The 18759-nt window shown below is 38.6% G+C and overlaps 1 protein-coding gene across 4 annotated transcripts in view; it reads left to right on the forward strand.

Moving 5' to 3' along the window:
• Positions 1-17853: 17853 nt before the first annotated feature.
• fryb (furry homolog b (Drosophila)) overlaps positions 17854-18759 on the forward strand; it is a 155798-nt gene continuing 154892 nt past the window's right edge. For all 4 annotated transcript variants that reach the window (XM_007891283.2, XM_042334582.1, XM_042334583.1 and 1 more), the window contains exon 1: positions 17854-18386. In XM_007891283.2, the coding sequence (XP_007889474.1) occupies positions 18317-18386 (70 nt within the window). In that variant the 5' untranslated portion in view covers positions 17854-18316. The remainder of the gene's footprint in view (positions 18387-18759) is intronic.

The raw sequence follows: 18759 nt of genomic DNA on the forward strand, positions 1-18759 counted from the left end.
TTATGGTTCTGCACAGCTCAAGAGAACACATCGGGGGGATTGATTGGAAGTAGTCACATTTATTGATTCTTATCAGTACCTGGGGGTTATGGTGGACACCAACCTTTGCCTGGACACTGGCCTGAAGGACTGTGCAGAGAAAGAACGAAGAGCACTCTGGTCATGCTCGTCCCTCCTCAAGGACAGCAATACAAGATCTTTGTGCAAACAGTTCTCCTGTATAAATCCAAGCCCCTGGGGATGCAGCAAAGGGGCTTCCTCCAGCCCATTTGCAATGTCCAAATTCAAGCAGTGAGGTGGTATTCCAACGCAAACTCAGGCTTGGCATTTTCCAACCTGAACCTAATACTTCCCGGAATTAAGTAAGCAGGACCTTCCAGGGACGGAGTGTGCATTCCATTCCAATAAACATCTCTGGAATCTCAACGTATAAATGGGATGCACGGAACTCTGTTTGGTTTGGATACTCTTAAGCATAGTGATAGACACCTACTGACAAAAATTAAATTTAACAAAGCAACTGGTTGGTTCTGTGTAAGCAAGCACAAATTCATAAGCACAATGCAATCAACTGTTTTAGTATTTGGGGTGGTGGGGGGGGTTACCTTCATGTGGACCAAAACGTGTGGCAGCTGTTTCTGCACTTATTCATCTAGAGGGCCTTATTGTCTATGATTATGAACAGTTTTGAACAATGATTTTGTGTGATCCACACCTCATTGTGATGAATGATGCAATTGAATCAACATCTGCTAACTAGCTGTAAGACAATTGTTGCCACAGGCCCTCAGCAGTTGCTGTCTTCCACCTGCACAAAAACGTGTAATATTGAGTTTCTTATTCAGTTAATAAATCTGGAGAAAACCAGACAGACATTAGATTTGTAGCAAGAGGCAGACATCTAACACACAAAAGATTAAATAATGAAAAGGAAATTTATCGTTGAAGAGAACAAAAGATGGCCAAAGATCAAAGAAGTTGCAGTTTAAAGGTGTGAATCAGGAAATTATACTGGATTAAAGAGCGGTTTTGCTTCTGTTGTTTCTGTTCAATTTGTTGGATTCATTACTGATAATGTGGAGAATTGCAAAATTTAAATGTGGAACGCTATGCATAAAGGTAAGTGATCTTAATTTCAAAGAAAATATTTCTTAGTTTTTTATGTTATTTTTCTCATTTGTTTTTGGTTTAATGCTGTGTTTCTTCTTCTTAGAGTGAAGATATGAACTCTGGTCTTCTTCATTCCTGCTGGCAATACTGGCCAGTAATTGTGGAGAAAACATGCTTTATGTTTTTAAAGCGCTCTGAGACGCTACCCTGCATGGAGGGTGCTATATAAGTGCAAATTATTGTTGTTTATAGGTGGATGGATTCTCACTGCTTCTTCTGATCTCTGAAACTGAATGCTCTGCAATCAGAATCATGATTAGGAATTGAGACATCACAGTAGCAAAATGTATGACAATGTTAAATATTGCAGTTATTGATAATTAATATTATTGGTATGGTAGCTAAGAGAGTTAAGTCATGAAGTATTTATATAGTGGATGTAAAAAGTACAATGGCGAACAATGTTGAATGCTGTATGATGTACTCGTATCTATCCTTTTAGGTTTCAACAGTATATCTCAATTTTATTTTAATAATAATAATAGTCCTTGCATTTGATATAGCATTTTTCACATCTTCTAGATGTCTCAAAGTGCTTCACAGAATAGACTGTAAAGTGAATTGTCTGTATTTTTTGTGGACAAAATAAACTTGTAAATACTGTAAATATGTAAATACTGGTCTCTTGTTGAGTTTACAAATCTTTCTAATGCATACAGTTGATACAGCTCATTTCATGTCCAAAGGATGTGCTTCATAGGATGCTCATAAATTGTAGTGACCATGTATTTTATAAGTGAACATGGCAGTCAATTTGCGCGCAGCAATGTTTTACAAACAGCCATAAAGTAAAAGATAAATTTTATCTGGGGGATTGGTGGCCAGAACCAGGACACCAGGAGAAACTCCATTCCCTTTTTGAAGGGTGCCATGGAATCTTTAATGTGCACCTGAACTGGCAGGATCCTCATCTGAAGAATGGCACCTCCGACAATGCAGTGTTCCTCCAGCACTGTGTTGGAGTGTCAGCCTATAACATAAGTTTATAGTTCCATTTATGATTTTTAAAATGTTATTGATATTCTGGTGCATTTAAAATCCAAAATGTATACTTGTAAGGTGTTAACACAGATATGAGTACAAAGATATCGTAAAGGCATGAATAACTACTTCTGATTATAAAATTCAACCACTGGGTTCAGAAGTTTGCATTCATGCAGACTGCTGGCATATTAGTTTGGATGATTAAGATGCTCTGCTAAGATGCTCTGTGAATTTGTACTTGCAGATTTAATTTCAGTTGATGGTTCTCAGTTTCAGGCATGTTTTAGGTATACACAACCAGAGACCAGACATTTGTTCAGGGAAGGGAAATGCCTTGGGATGCATTATATTGTAAATGTTATTGTATTGTTTTGAGGGAAGGGAATTCAAAGGATGAGTCATATTAGGCCACTGACATCTCTTAACATCTGTTTATCAAATAGTATTGATGGGGATTTGGATAGATTATCGTCCACACTCTGTCTCTTTGAAAAGAATAGTATAATACTGTAGAATCCCATTGTAAGGTGCCCCTTTATAATGCTGGTTCTCTTATAACATGGATGCCCTATTGGTTTATGTTTGTCTTAGGCACATGGACTGACCAGCTTCCACTGTGCTGAAAAATGTCTGACCTCTAGATCATCAGATTAACACTGACATTTCTTTCTATGCAGGAAGAGATGTTGGTGGTGACCTAATAATCTGGAACTCTGCATTTTTAGCACGTGGGAAGTTGGCTGGCATGCAGAAAGCCAGCCACTTTGTCACAGTATTACTCGTTCTGCCTTCCCCCACCTCCACAATATTGCCCGGCTCCTCCACTGCCTCTCCCATCAGGCTGCCAAGACCCTCATCCATGCATTCATCATATCCAAGCTAACTCCCTGCTTGTCGGTCTTCCCAACTCTTCCCTTCACAAACTGCAGATTATTCAGAACTCTGCAGCTCATGTCCTCTCCCACACCAGTCTCTATGAACCTGTCACACCATCCTCACCTGGCTCCACTGGCTCCCCATCCCCTAGAGGATTGAGTTCAAATTCCTTGTCCTCACCTTCAAAACCCTCCATGGCCTTGATCCTCCATACGTCTGTGACCTGCTAACCCCATACTTGCCTGTCCTTTCCCTCCGCTCAGTGGACTCTGGCCTGCTCCATGTCCCCCAGCTTGCCTGCCCCACCATCGACAGTTGGGTCTTCAGCCTCTCCACCCCCACTCTTTGGAATTCCATTCCACAGTCTCTTAGCCCCGCCTCATCCCTTGCCTCCTTCAAGGCCGTCTCAAGACCCTCCTCTTTGACCGCGTCTTCACCCTCCAGCTCTCCTGATCCCAGCCCCCAGCTCAGGTGAACATCCTTGACTGTCCAACGCTTTGGGAAGTCCTCCCAACATGAAAGGCCTATACAAATGTAGTTTGTTCAGTTTTTTACACAATATTGTCGACTGAATGGAGGAATACAGTTACAGTTCTTCCATTTGGCCCATATAGTCTAAATTTGGTCTCATTGGGCCTTAAATTGATTTGCTAATCGTGTAGGCAGGAAACCTGCTCCTAGTCCTTGCACATGAAATTCTTTGTAAGCCACAAATAGTTGTATGAGAGATTGCTCTACATTTGGAACATCATAGCACTGACTGAAATTAAGTATTCAAATGAGAGGGGATTGATGTATATCATACCATTCTTACCACTGGATTACTCCAATCTTGGATTATGTCTAGATACAAACAATGGAGAGGTCTAGAAGCCATTACCTATGATGTTGACATTTTCAAACACATTGAAACACATTCAAACACATTACTGCTTAAACCTGTAGTTAAAGATCCCCAAATATTTACACCAGTCAATTTTGATTAATATTGTTAATAATAATAATCCTTGCATTTGATATAGTGCTTTTCACGTCGGGAGGACGTCCCAAAGCGCTTCACAGAACACACTGTAAAGTGAATTGACTGTATATTTGTGGGCGAACGCGGCAGCCAATTGCGCACAGCAATGTCCCACAAACAGTCGTAGATTGAAAATGACCAATTTATTATTGTTTTGGGTTTTGGAGGGATTATTATTAGGCTCTGTGTGGAGTAAGGAAACTTGCCCAAGGTTTCGCCCTCTGCCTGGAATTGAACTCAGGTCTCTCACTTGCAAAGCGAGTGCTCTAACCACTGAGCTACAGGACTCCACGAGTGTCGTCCTCAAACATTTATATTAATTCTAATCAATACAGAAAAATGTTTACTATTATCTTTTAGAATAATGTTTGTTTTGTGTTTGTGGATAAGGGTGGATTGGGAGGAGATGTTAAAGCACACTGGTTTGTCTGCTTTCATTTGCAAGTTTAGGGTGGGTTTGATGCTTCTTGCTTTTGTGAGAAGTTTCAGCTGTAAATAGGGTTAAAAAAATTATCATGTTTCCAAAGTAAAATACCCATCACGAACGGTAAAGTACATTTTGAATCTCCATTTTTTTCCCCTATTTAATTGCCATGCACATTGAATTTTGATTGAAGAATAACTGATTATCAAATAATAACAGAATAATAACATTAGATACCTTGAAGGTCTCTAACAGTGCTGCACAATAGGTAGCCAGTAAGCAGCGAATAAATACGCCTAAAAGTAAATTGTGTCTTATTTTTCAATCATCTTGCTGGTTACCATAGTGGAGTCCTGTTTTAAGGCAGTAGTTTGGGTACGTAATATTCTAGCCCAACTTGTAACAAGATTCCAGTCTGCCTTATATCAAAAGTCACCACTGATCCACATGCTAGCCAAGTGTGCAGAAAGCTGGCTGGATTCCAGTATTAGAAGATGGCTGATTTGATAGTGGGCCATTTTTTAGTGAGTGGGAAGCTGGCTCATGGGATTATGGGATTACTGACATGCAATGTGCCAAAACCAACAGGGTACCTGCCTTATAAGCAAACCAGCATTAAAAACACTGCCTTATTACCCGATTCTGCTGTGATAGGATGGAAGTCGTAGTGTAAGCATGAGCTACAGCAGGAAGTTTAAAACCATCATTTTTGAGTATAGTTTGATTCACTTTTTTTTATTGTCCCACATGTTTGTAACCTTAAATTCCACGCACAACATATGAAGTCATAAGGGTGCCACAACTTTTCATTTTACAATTTGAAATAGTAAGCGTTTGACTCTTTGCCATCTAATAATAATCCTTCATAAGAGTAATCCTTACATTTGGTACAGGGCCTTTTACGTTGGCAGGATTCACAGGATGTACTGTAAAGCACAATGACTGTGTTTTGTTGATGAGCTCAGCAGTGAATTAACACACAACAATGTCCCATAAACAGCCATGTGGTGAATGACTAATTTATTTGGTGAATTATTGGCCAAGACACTTTTTTGAAAAGTGCCAGGGGATCTTTAATGTCCACTTGAAAAAGCAGACAGAGCCATGGTTTATCGTCTCATCTCATCCGAAGGAAAGCATCTTCAATAATGCAGCATACCTTTACCATTGCATTGGAGTGTCATCTTAAACTATATGAGTTCCAAGTCATTGCGTAGGTTTTGAGTCCACAACCTCCTGACTTAGAAATTATAGCGTGCTTCCAACTAAGCCAGGCTGACCCAGGTAGTCTTTATACTAAAGTAAACTTTGTGATGTTAATGCATGGTCAGATGGTTTAATCATTGTCAGTTTGAGTTAACGATAACCCTATATAATAACTAACTAAATGCAATTATGTGGGTAATTTTATGTAATTAATTTGTAGACCTAGTTGAACAATACCTAATTCATTAAGGTTTTGTTTTATTGATTTATAATTTCTTATTGATATTTTGGCAATATGCCTATTTTAAAAAAATTGCAGCTAATATGTATGAGTTAGATTTTAAATCACCATTTCATATGAAAACCAAGTTAAGTTCATTATAATTACAGTTCATTAATATAGTTAATTAACATATTCATAAACACAGTATAAATAATAAATATTGGCATATGGTTCCAACATGCCATAATTTTATGTGTTCATCATGCTTTTTAATACTCGCAGTGTATTAACAACAAAAACAACAAATTTACATACCGCCTTTCACATTTCACGTCGGAAGGACATCCCAAGACACTTAATACGAGCTTGGCACCCGAGCAAGGAATGGGAGGTGAGGGTGGAGGGGAAGGGAAAGATGTCAGAGAATTGCCCTTGAATGAGGTGAGGGAGGGAGTCAGATGGAATTCCAGAGAGTGCGGATAGATAGGTTAATAATGGCGGGGGTTAAGGTAGGGTACATGAAGCAGGCTGGTGCCCATTGAGCGAACAGAGTGACTGGGTCAGTAGGGTTTGAGCAGGTTGCAGAGGTTGGCTGGGGAGAGACAGGGGAGGACATGTATCATATGACAAATAGCCTAGGCATTATTCAAGCACATTTGAGTAAAACTTTGAATGTAAAATCCAATTTGCTTTATCTTCCCAAATTTCTTTCTTTTACATTTCCTTCCTGAAGGCAGTAACTCGAGCTGGAGCAGATTCCCAGTGTGTCTGACACATGAAATTCATCCCCTCTATCCAAACCATAAAAGAGTTTCACATACTGAATGTATGCCACCTATGCGTGGGAATTCCCCTGTGTCTTTAATATGCAATCTCTTCCTGGAAACATGCATCCTGTTTAACTAATTCTGTATAATATCACAGGTTGGCAAGAGCTAAGACTTGGGAATCCGAGAGAGTGTGTTGGGGGTACTGCTGAAGTTTAACCAACTAAAACTGTATAGCTTGTTGCTAAGACCAAAGTCGGACAAGCTTCCCACTCATTATCCAGCGCCTTGGGACATCCTCCCGACATGAAAGGCGCTATACAAATGTAATCTTCTTCTTGTTATTTGCCCAGCTAAACCGCTCTAGGAATCTACTCTGTGTGAGGGGTACTATATAAATGCAAGTTGTTGTTGTAGCTAGGACCACCCTACCTGTTAGAGCTTTAACTTTCTGTAGCCACCTTTCGTGGAGTCCTGGAGCTCAGTGGTTAGAGCACTCGCCTTGCAAGCGAGAGAGCTGGGTTCGATTCCCGGCATAGTGAAACCTTGTGCAAGTTTCCTTACTCCACACGCCTAATAATAATCACTCAAGAAAAAAAATAATAAAATTGGTCACTTTATTCCACGACTGTTTGTGGGACACTGCTGTACTGCAATTGGCTGCCGCATTTCGCCCACAATTCACTTATTGTGAATATACAGAATATAGAATATTCTGTGAAGTTCTTTGGGATGTCGAGACATGACAAGTGCTATATCAAATGCAAGGATTATTATTATTATTATTATTAGAACTGCTGTTAAACTAAGTTTCAGCGCCTTGGGACGTCCTCCCGAGGTGAAAGGTGCCACATAAATGCAAATTGTTGTTGTAGTATATAATTAATCATGCAGGTACAATATTTGCGTATAATGTTACAAACCAGTTGCTGGTCATTGTAAGATTTTTTTAGATTGCCTATTAGCTTAAACATTTAACAGTATTTAACATTCCTGGCAGTATATAGTCTGAAGTAATTTAGTCAGAAATCACCTAAAGTGAATTGCGTAACACTTTTTTTTAAAAAAAGACTATACCATTTAAAGTTGAGGGAATATACAGACTCTTGAATATTTTACATAAAGAGTATAGTTTGATTCATTTTAATTAGGATGTTCATTCAATGATCAAAAACTAAAAACATTTTCAGTGCTTTATAGAGATCCATCAATAAGAAGTAGGTGTTTAGTTGTTTAATTTGTAATTTCCCTACCTCTTCTGTCTCTTCTGAAGCTACACACTACTGCTCTGAAAGGTTATTTTGTAATTCAACACCTGCTTGAGACCTCGCCCATTAACTTACTGGACTGCCCTAACAAGTTCAGAAGCTGAGAATGTGAAATCAAATAAACCATAGGCACTCGGAAGCTCACTTAATTAGAAGCCTAGATGTGTTTTGAGAAGCAGGATCCTTCAAAAAACTTTCATGTGGAGCCAGACTTTGTTCATGTTGTACAGTTGACAAACCATTTCAATGGCGCTTGACAATAGCAGTTTAAATTCTGTGATCAAAGACAAAACAGATTTATTGCAGAGTGAGTTCAGATATCCTCGTAAGGTCAGCTTTCCACCAGATTTTCTTTCAGAAAATAATTATGAAGATGTTAATGTGAACTACAGGAACATAGAGCAAATATATTTACGGCGGCCTAAGAAAAGACCTTCTATTTTTCAAGGTAGGAATTGTTTGTTATTTATATTAATTGTGCCATTTGCTGATAACACCAGACAAAAGTTTTTTGTATTTATATACTCAACTTAATTTTAGATTCCACAATGAAACATTTCTATTTTAAACAGCATTCACATTACATATTAACTATGAAAAAATATTGCTTGTGGTTTTAGCAGCACCATAAATAGTGTTTTATGTCCAATAGTTCAAAAGTGCTATTGGAAAGAGTGGTTTATCACTAGGTAGAGTTAATGGCTGCACAGCTTGAAATTGGTAATTACTCAAATCCATGCTTTACATTCCTTTCCTTCACCAGAGCCTGAAAATTGTTCATGAGTGGTAATTCAACCATATTACTGCATGCTCCATGTGAGAAACATGCTGAATTAAAGTTGAAATATTTCAGAACAGTACTGGGAACTAAAGCTTTTATAGTGATACAGTGTGTTTTCATGTAACTAGTTCTGAACAAGTCATACACCACCATAGGACTACATTCATGATATTGTAGAATAAAGTGTGTAATTATTAGAGTTAACCCCTAACAGTATTGACTGCTCATTGAAACTCTAAATTAAATGTGCCTCAGGTCATATTCCCATACCATTTTTTGTTAAATGTTGCTTTTTCTGGCTATCCTACCCCATGTACATAATTATTGTCTGTTTCTGACAGAAGTCAGGCTGCTCTTAGGCATCTGTCATTGTGGTTCTTGAATTGGCCACTTGGAAGTATTCAAATAAACCAGGATGATTTATTAACAGATCTTATTTCCCGGTTGTGGGGCAGGTGGCGAGACTCCAATTTTTCTGTCCCGTCAATGGCAGTCATAGGATTGAGTTTAAATAGTACATCTCCATGCTAGCACAGGAGTTTTGTGTGCCTTATTTGTTCTCCACAGATGTAGGTTATAGCACCTAATTGTTCCTGGTTTAGTTCAATCCATTTTCAGAGGATACAAACACTCTAGCTCAGGAACTTTGGGCCTCATGTGCTCTGAAAGGATAACTAGCTAAGAAAGTAACCATATCAAACTTGTTACTGTATTTAGAAAACTAGCACCACTGTTCCAGTGTTTTAATACTTCTTTAGCTTGTATTTAAGAACATAAGAAATGCTAGATGAAAAAAGACCAAGTCCTTCTAGTTCGCCTTCTACCTTCCTAGCGGTCACATGCCGTCCTATGTACTATATCCCACAATGTTATTTTCTAAAATAAAACTATCAAATCTATGTTTGAAAGAATCAACACTTACTGCTTCAACAGTCTCCCTAGGAAGCCTGTTCCATAGGTTTACTATTCGCTCACTGAAATAGTCTTTGCGTAGATTCGTTCTGAATTTACCCCCCTTCAATTGCAGGCCGTGTCCTCTGGTTTTACTATTCTGGACTCGTTGAAACAGCTGTCATGATCTATATTGTCTAACTCCTTTAGAATCTTAAAGACAGCAATCATGTTGCCTTTTTCCAATCATGCCTAATTTACTTAGTTGCTCCTCATAGTCCAGTCCTTCCATTCCCTCAATCGTTTTGGTTGCCTTCCTCTGTATCTTCTCGATTTCTCCAATATCCTATTTGTACTGCGTCGACCAGAACTGCACACAGTACTCTAAGTATGGTCTCACCAATGATTTATACAGTGGCAGGAATACCCCACTATTTCGGCTTTGCTATTGATTTTTGATACATCCCAACATCTAGTTTGCTTTACTCACTGACACAGAGCGTTGTTGGGAGAGCTTCAATTTATTGTCAATCAGGACCCCCAGGTCCTTTTCATTTTCCATACATACTATTTTCCTTCCGTTCAAATAATAGTCCCTTCCAGGATTTTTTGTCCCAATGTGAAGTATTTTACATTTCTCCACATTTAGTTTTAGGAATAAACAGCTTTCTACGTTTTGTGTGTTTACAGATAAAAATAAAATAATAACAATCCTTACATTTGATGTACCGCCTTTCATGTCAGGAGGATGTCTCAAAGCGCTTCACACAATTTACTGTAAAGTGTATTGACTGTGTATTTTGTAGGCAAATATGGCAGCCAATTTATGTACAGTAATGTCCTAAAATAGACTATAACCTGAGTCAGAGTAAAGTATTTGTGGACATAACTGGTTTCAATTAGGACTTATATTAAGTGCTGAATAACTGTCAAAATGACTATGGTGTCTCGCATAGAATTGTACAATTTTCTATTTAAGTTTGAGTCAGTCTTTCTTTTAACTATTGCGATCGAATCCCAATAACTTTTGCAGCTAGACTGAAAAGGATTTGAGACAGAATTCTATTTTTTTTCTTTCCCCTTTCCCAAATAATATCAATACGTTTGCCTGGATGGTGAATGATAATTTACCATTTCTCTTTGGTGCAGCAGCAGTGGTTTAATTTCACAGTATGCAAAATGTTTGTTAACACAATTTTAATCATAGAATCATCAAAATTTCCCACGCACAAGGAGGTCCAGGGGTGGGGGGCAGTGACCAGGGCTGGGTTTTATTTTCCCCAAATTATTCATTTGTTCTGTCACTCCTTTCCTGAAGGCATGTTGGGATAAAGTTCTATGGATGCCTGCACCTTCAGTACCGCACCCAAGTGGTTATCCTTCATCGATAAAGATTGCACAGTAGGCTATTCAGGGTAGCATGGCATTGTAATCGAGTCAGATCCTACTCTCACCCAAAGACACACGTACAGATATATAGGGTAACCTCCATTATAATGCCCTCCTCCATATATAGCAACCTTGCTGTATCATTGGTGTGCTTTGGACTTGCGCTAACTTGAAGTAGCCCTAGTTTTCATTGCTAACTAACTGGCTTATCACACGAAAACATGTCTGACTTGCGGGTCATCAGGTTGCTGTTGACTTCATTCTATCTTCCTTTGCTTTGCATTAATGCCTGCAAGCATGTGTGTATAGATCTATACCTAGGAATATATTTGGGAACATTTTGTACCATGCATATGTAATAAAACATTTACATGTGCACCTCACATTGGCAAGTATCAGTTTCTCATGCATATGTGTTGCAGGAAATACTGTAATTTGATGTAGGAAAACCCCACTATAATGGGGTTGGTCAGCTGGATCCAGTATGTTATTTAAGCAAGAGGTTAACTATGTTCTATCTGACAATGGATGAGTAAAGGGTCTTTTATGAACCCTGAGACTAGGTGTATGGAGTGAAGAGTAATTTCAAAACTTTGGTACTAAACGACTCTTCATAATTCAAATAGGAATCTATTTGTCCACGGAAATTAATTTGGAGATGAATTGTAAGAATTAACCACCCCTGTTGAATTCATTTGGAATCAGAAACTTCACTGATATTTAAGAATTAGAGATTTTTAAAAACATTTTAGTGTAAAATATATTTGTAAATCAGAAATGATCTTTTCCAGTATACATTAAATAAATATATGAAATAATTAAAATAGATAGATTTTCATCTCTATCAGTAGTTTGCCCATAAAACATACAGTCACTGCGCTTTGCAGTATATCCTGTAAATCACTTTAGAATATGAAAGGTGCTCTATCAAATGTAAAGATTATTATTAGTTTAATTGTATTGTTATATTTTCAGGGCATTTGAGAGGAAGGATTTAATTTTATTCTTGTTGATGATGTGAGCCATGGGAGAATGTTTAACAGATGTACAATGTTGACGAGCAGCACAAGCTACAATGGTCTTAAATTTTATTTTTATTGGATACTTCTAAAGGAAATAAATAGTTCCAGAAGCAATATTAAATACTGTAATGACCCAATTTATATGAAATTGTGTAGCAGAAAATTTGCAGTTAAATTTATCTGGTGTTTTCATATTTGTCACATGTTAGTTATCAGACTATCCAAACATTAGAAGTTTGGCTCAATTGCTGGTGCTCTGCCTTTGAGCCATAAGATTGTAGGTTCAAGCTCTACATCAGGACTTTGAGATCATAGTCTACCTGACATTCCAGTGACGTACTGGCAGATCACTTCGATGGTGGAGTGGCTGTCCTTCAGATGAGATGTTAAACCAAGATCCCGACTACCTGCTTGAGGATGTTTAAAGATCAAAATCCACCACTGCATGATTACGCTCCAGCGATTACACATGAAGTGCTTTGAGACTTTTTGATACTATAACCAATGCAACTATTATATTAATAGAACAATTGACACTCCCTGTAACTAAATCATTATACTTTTTCATTTCACCATTGGTGTCATCCCTTTTCTCTTTAACTCTTTTGCTAAATCTCTCCATTGCTTTCTCCTTACATTTTTTAAAACACATCTCTTCAACCATGCTTTGTTTCTTAAGTTTCCTTTCCCTTGTTGGTGCTCTCTATTATGTCAGTAAAGCACTTTGAGATTCATACTTGAAAAAATGGAAAAATACAGTAAAAAATTAATACACAAATACTATTTTAAAAAAGTGCATTAATTCTCTTTTCATGTTTTGCATATTTTTTTAAAAATACAGAACATGTTTGATATGCTTGCTGGTTTATATTTTTATTTGTGAAAATAAGTTTATTTTTGAATGACACAACCCTTTCCCCACCCCTACATCTGCAATCTCCTTCGCACCTCTCTTGCTCACACTTTCACTCTGTAAACTCAGGTCTGTTGCTTGTCCTCTACCCTCTGTCAGTGGTCCAGCATTTTGTCACTTTGCCCTGTTCTCTGAAACTCACTCATAAAATCACTCAGCTTCACACTCTCCCTCTCCACATTTGAAACTCTTCTTAAAAATGACCTTTTCCACTGCCCTTTGCATCAACTTCCCTCCCCTCCCCCAAATTCCCACCTTTCTTGGGTTTCCACTCCATCTTTACAAATAAAGCACTTTTGAGGTGTGAAAGGTGTTCTACAAGTGCAAGTTATTGCATTAAAATGAAATAAATAAATAAATTCATTCTGTTTCCAATTCATATTGAATTTGGCTGACTTTTTTAAAAGTATGCTGGAAATTAGAAATAAAAATGTTGGAAAATATTAACTTCAATCTTTCATTTTCTGATCTTACCTGATTATTTATTAAAATCATATTTACATGCCATTTCTTTGTAAATATAATGTTCTACTTTAAACAGTTAGATGACAGAATGTACCGGCTGAACCTCAACACACCTCTTGTGCAATATGAAAAATGTGAAGAATATGTGAAATATGAAAAAATAGATATGAAATGAGAACATTCTTATATAAGACTTTTGAGTAGTTTTACTGTTCAAAAGACAAAATCTGTATCTACTGCATGATGCATGCAGTTTATGTGCATCATAAATCATGTTTATACGAAAATGAAAAGGATTCAGAATTATTAGATGACAAACCAAATATATGAGTGGAATATTTTGGTAAAATGGATGAGTAGGCTGAACTACTGCCTGAAACTACTATAAAAAGAATGTGTCTGTTATAATATTGATGATAATAATCCTTGCATTTGATAGAGGGCCTTATCATGGCGTTGAGACGTCTCAAAGCATTTCACAGAATATACTGTAAAGTGGATTAACTGTGAAGCGGTTTGGGACGTACTCCCGACATGAAAGGTGCCATACCAAATGCAAGGATTATAATTACGCCATTATTATTAAGATTGTGAAGAGTGATTTTATAGCTGAAATAAGGAAGTAGTTCTTTACACAGTAAATAATTAACAGCTGCAACACTTTACCAGAACGGCTTAATGACCCGCTTGATGCGGTAATATGAAGAAGGTAGGGTGGTAATTCTGGAAGGATGAAATCACATCTTTCCAGAACATCCACTCAAATAACCTATTTCTATGCTGTATCATTCTATAATTCTATGATATGTGTCAAAGGCTCTTTTGTATCAATATCCCCCATGCACTGCCCATGTACTGTTTCTAGTTTTGCTTACAGTTGCCTTTGAATGGGTAACAGATCCACTGTCATTGTTTTTTATGCTCTTCCAGAAGTACAGGATGAACAGAAACCAAGTTATACTACAATGGTAAAATAATGAATGAAAATTTGTCGGCCGAGTTGTTGTTAATGGCATCCAGGTTAACCATATAATAAAACAACATTCATATTCAACCAGATCATTCGTAATTACAAAAATTGATTTACATTCACACTCCATGCACTCAGCATGGTCCATTTGGTTTACATCTTTTGTTGGTTACTTTCTGTTTGCAACATTTGGTTGTCAGATGAATCAGATTCCCCAGACTTTACTGCAGTTCTGATAACCGCCCTGTTCAAAAAATGTGTTCTTGGCTTGCAATAGCGAAGGATAGAACATGAGGAGGCAAGAATGGGAAATATTTAAAATTTAAACTCCATTTAAACTGCACAATAGGCACTCTGAGACTCCACCCTGGATGAAGAACCCTAAGCAAATGTAAGTAGCTGTTGTTGTTGCTGCTGTATGTTCATAGTCGTGTAAATTAATTATTTTATTGGAATTATGAATGTGGTGCTGGTTCAACTCTTCAGTGTGCAGACACGAGGTATTCCAATGCCGATCGAAAACTGAATTTATTTAATTAGTAACCAAACAATCTTTAGCTACTGTATTTCTTATTAGCTCTCACTGTGCTGCTGCTTCTTCAGAAACCTGGCACTGTTGCATAGTATGCTCAGAGCCATGTTCTGCTAGTTTTATCAGCATATCTTGGCAAACGTGAACTACGTTTGTATTAGTTGAGAGCCTTCAGTATTCCTGCCTTACTTCAAATGTTAAGGAAGCATTTTGTTTCACACTAAGCTGTGATGCGTAGATATCCATCACATTGTTATTCTTTTGACCTTCAAGGGTGTTGATTTGTGACTCAATATGAACACACATAAAATATGTTTCTAACATTGTTGCTGGACATTGTACAGAGCCCAAATACAGCTTGGTTGTTTCAGATTCGTGCTGCAACCTACGAGTGGAGTATTAACTGTAAACATCTATCTGTGCAAGGAAAATGGTTGAACAAATCTTTAGTTATTGGATAGTTTCTCCTGGTGTCCAGGCCAACACTCTCCCCCCACCCCCAACCCCTTACAAAATTGGTCATCGCTGTTTGTTCATTGCTGTGTGCAAATTGGCTGATACATTCCCCGACAAATATACACATTCCCTGACAAATATACAGTCGCTCCACTTCACAGTAAAATACTGAAAAGCGCTTTGGGATGTCTTGACCTTGCAATAAGGAGCTATATAAAATGCAAAGATTATTACTATTAGATTGTGAGAAATAGTCCTAGTACCTGTAGAAATATGATCTCTGTCAGCATCCTGATCACGCAAGTCTTGAAATATAAAATATAAGAGCACAGGACTGTTGCAGAAGAAGCAGTTGACATCGACAATAGTTGTGGAACAAAACGGCCGAATTTTATTGAAAACACACGACAAAACTAACTTTACCCAACTAAGCTATGTGTAATGTGCACCTACAGTAAGGGACATCTGTTCTCTTCTCTAGATTCAAAGTTTCCACTGGCAGGAACGCTTCTTATACCTCTAAGGTCTTCCCAAGAACCATCATATACTGTACTTCCCTTTTGCAGGCATATGAAGTAACCAGCTCACATGCTGCTTGTGGCTTGAACGGCTACCTACAACCTAGGTTGACTCAGTCCTTGGACCCATGGTTGCATCATCTGCACTCTTTGTGGCCAATCTGGCCTTGGACCTCATCAGTTCTGGACCAAGGCCTATAGCTTTTTCATTGCCATTTTTTGTAAAAAATAAAATGATGAAAGTTTTTAACAAGAATTTAATTACTTGTTCAGCAGCTTTAGTACACAGCAATGATCGTAAGGGTCAGATTTCTTGTGTTGAGTCTAAAAGGCATTGTTGTATTGTCAGGGAGTGTTGAAAATTACAGAATCATTGTATAGTTTTCATTGGGAACATTACTATAATGGTGTTTATCTGTTGCCTTATATTTAGAGAGCTTTGTTGTGCAGAAAGAGTATCCTTATACAGGGGAATTCTGTTACACTGCCCTTCAATAGTGCTTGTAGTGCAGGTCTCCTATGGCCTCTGCACTAACTGATAGGTTGAACCCCAGACTTCAGCACTGACTAGTTGGCTTCCTGCCCTGAAAAATTGTCAACTTTTGGGACATCAGGTCATTGCTGATGCTATTTTCTGCTTGTTGCGTTCATGTAAAATACTATGCGGAGATAGTATCGCTGATATTACTTTGTGAAGGAAGTGACGTCAGCAGCACTTCTAGCTTCTAATCCGTGCAGGAGGTGACATGAACAGTAACCTTATGACCAGGACATTGGCCAGCATTTTAGCACTACTCTTATAACACTCACTGAGACATTGGATGTAGCCAATTATACAATAACGAGATTTCCCTTATTTAGCAAGCAGTAATGGTAGTATGATAATCCTTGCATTTCCCATAGTGCCTTATGAAATTTAAACGTCTCAAAGCACTTCAGGGGTTTTTTCTGTACAGTGAACTTGTAGAGGAACACAGCCGCCAATTTGTGCTCAGCATTGTCCCACAAATAGCCATGAAATGAGTGATCCATTTTATCTGGGGGATTGTTGGCCAAGACCCTGGGAGAAATTCCCTTATCTTTTTGAATAGTGCATGGGATCTTTAACGTCCACTTGAACAGGCAGACATGACCTCAGTTTTATGTTTATTTGAAGTACGTCACCTCTGACATTGGCGTGCACCCCCAGCAGGCTGATTATTATACAAGAAAAGCCGTCTTCTTCAAAAGTACAATATATTTCACGATGGCTTGCGCACTCAGAAGTCTTGCCATTTCTAAAGGCAGGCTGTGCAGTATCCTGGAAATACGATACAGTATTATCCATTCTCAAAGGAGTGCCCTTGTGTTGGGCAGAATTGATGCCGTCGTTATACGTTTTCTATAACTCTGGTAAATGCCATGATTAAAATGGCTTTGTGCTGGCTAAGATTATTTGATAACCCGAGCCAAGGTTGCGTTTTCCCCCCATTGAAAAATCCTACATCTGAATAATAAAAGGGGAGAAACATTGCACAGCTGCCTGGACAGTATTTTACAACACATGAATGCATCTCACACCAACATGTCTTTAAAATGGTGTATTCACTCCAGTGGATTTTTAATGAGCCAGACATTTACTATAGGGGCAAAATAATAGGGGGGTGGGGGGGGGGATAAGCTTAACTCTGTGCTGCTGCTGATTTGCAAGCCCTGTCCCCTGGGATTGAGCTGACTGATGGGCTTTTGAACGTCACTGCAACCAGATATATGGGTGCAGTTTTGCTTTACTGCAGCATGATGCAGCTGAATATATTTCGGCGCACTCTGCTTTGAAGACCAGCGAAAGATCGGGAGGGACAGCACACGCGGAGTGTTCATCAGAAGATTGCCTTTCGGGGAGGAAGGATCCCAGAACCTGCGAAATTCCTCCGGCAGCAGAAAAAGCTTCCACCGCCCTTTCTCAGTGTGGTTCCAAGTCGGTGCTGTGCTGTGCTGTGCTGTGTGTGAGTGTGTGTGTGTGTGTTTGCCTGTGGAGGCGGATGCATTCAGTGCATCAGCTCTCAGCTCTCGTTTGTGCCCAAACCGGTGTCTTGTCAGGACAGAGAAGCAATGAACAAGGACAACCTCAAACAGCACTTGAAGGACCCATTCTGATAGTATTTGTCCAGCAATCGCTTTGAGTAAACACGACAAAGAATGCACGTTGAAAGACAGAAGACCTCAACAGCATCTCAGTGCCCTGATAAATACTTACAGGCAAAACCATCGAGAGGATAGAATCCACATAGAGGAGCAAGAAGCCTATCAGGGACATGCCATGCATTAAAAAGGACTGCTGAGGACAAAAAATAAGAGTCTGTGCAGAGATTTTCTTCCCTCCTTGTTTGCATCACTGACTGGTGCACAGTACCTGCCATTGCTGTTTAGGATCACAGTAGCTTCTTTGTATACTGCCGACATGGCCAGCCAGCAAGATTCAGGCTTCTTCGAGATCAGCATCAAATCATTGCTGAAATCCTGGAGCAATAGTAAGTAAATACCAATCATAGTGTGTGTGCGCTCTTGTCACGAATGAGCATTTTGGTTTCTCTGCGCTGTGGTTGTGTGGTGTGATTTTTTTTTTCGTGTTTCCAGCTGCCACTTGGAATCAAAATGTCACAGATTTAAATAGCTCTCCATACATGCAAAGGCTGTAATGGGATTAAGCAAAGATTTTCCTTGATTGAATACCCTCGTCAAGCTACTCCCAGGCCTTTATTTGCAGTGCATTCCACACCAGCATTTCCTGCCCATGTTTTAATTTTGTTTAGTCTTCATGTTATTTTTTCCCCCTGTTGCAGTTAAAGAAAAACATGCAGGATGGTGGGATGGCTCCATGTTATTGGCCTTTATAATGGTCTG

The sequence above is a fragment of the Callorhinchus milii genome, unplaced genomic scaffold (assembly GCF_018977255.1).
Source record: "Callorhinchus milii isolate IMCB2004 unplaced genomic scaffold, IMCB_Cmil_1.0 Scaffold4, whole genome shotgun sequence".
In the NCBI taxonomy this organism is placed as follows: domain Eukaryota; kingdom Metazoa; phylum Chordata; class Chondrichthyes; order Chimaeriformes; family Callorhinchidae; genus Callorhinchus; species Callorhinchus milii.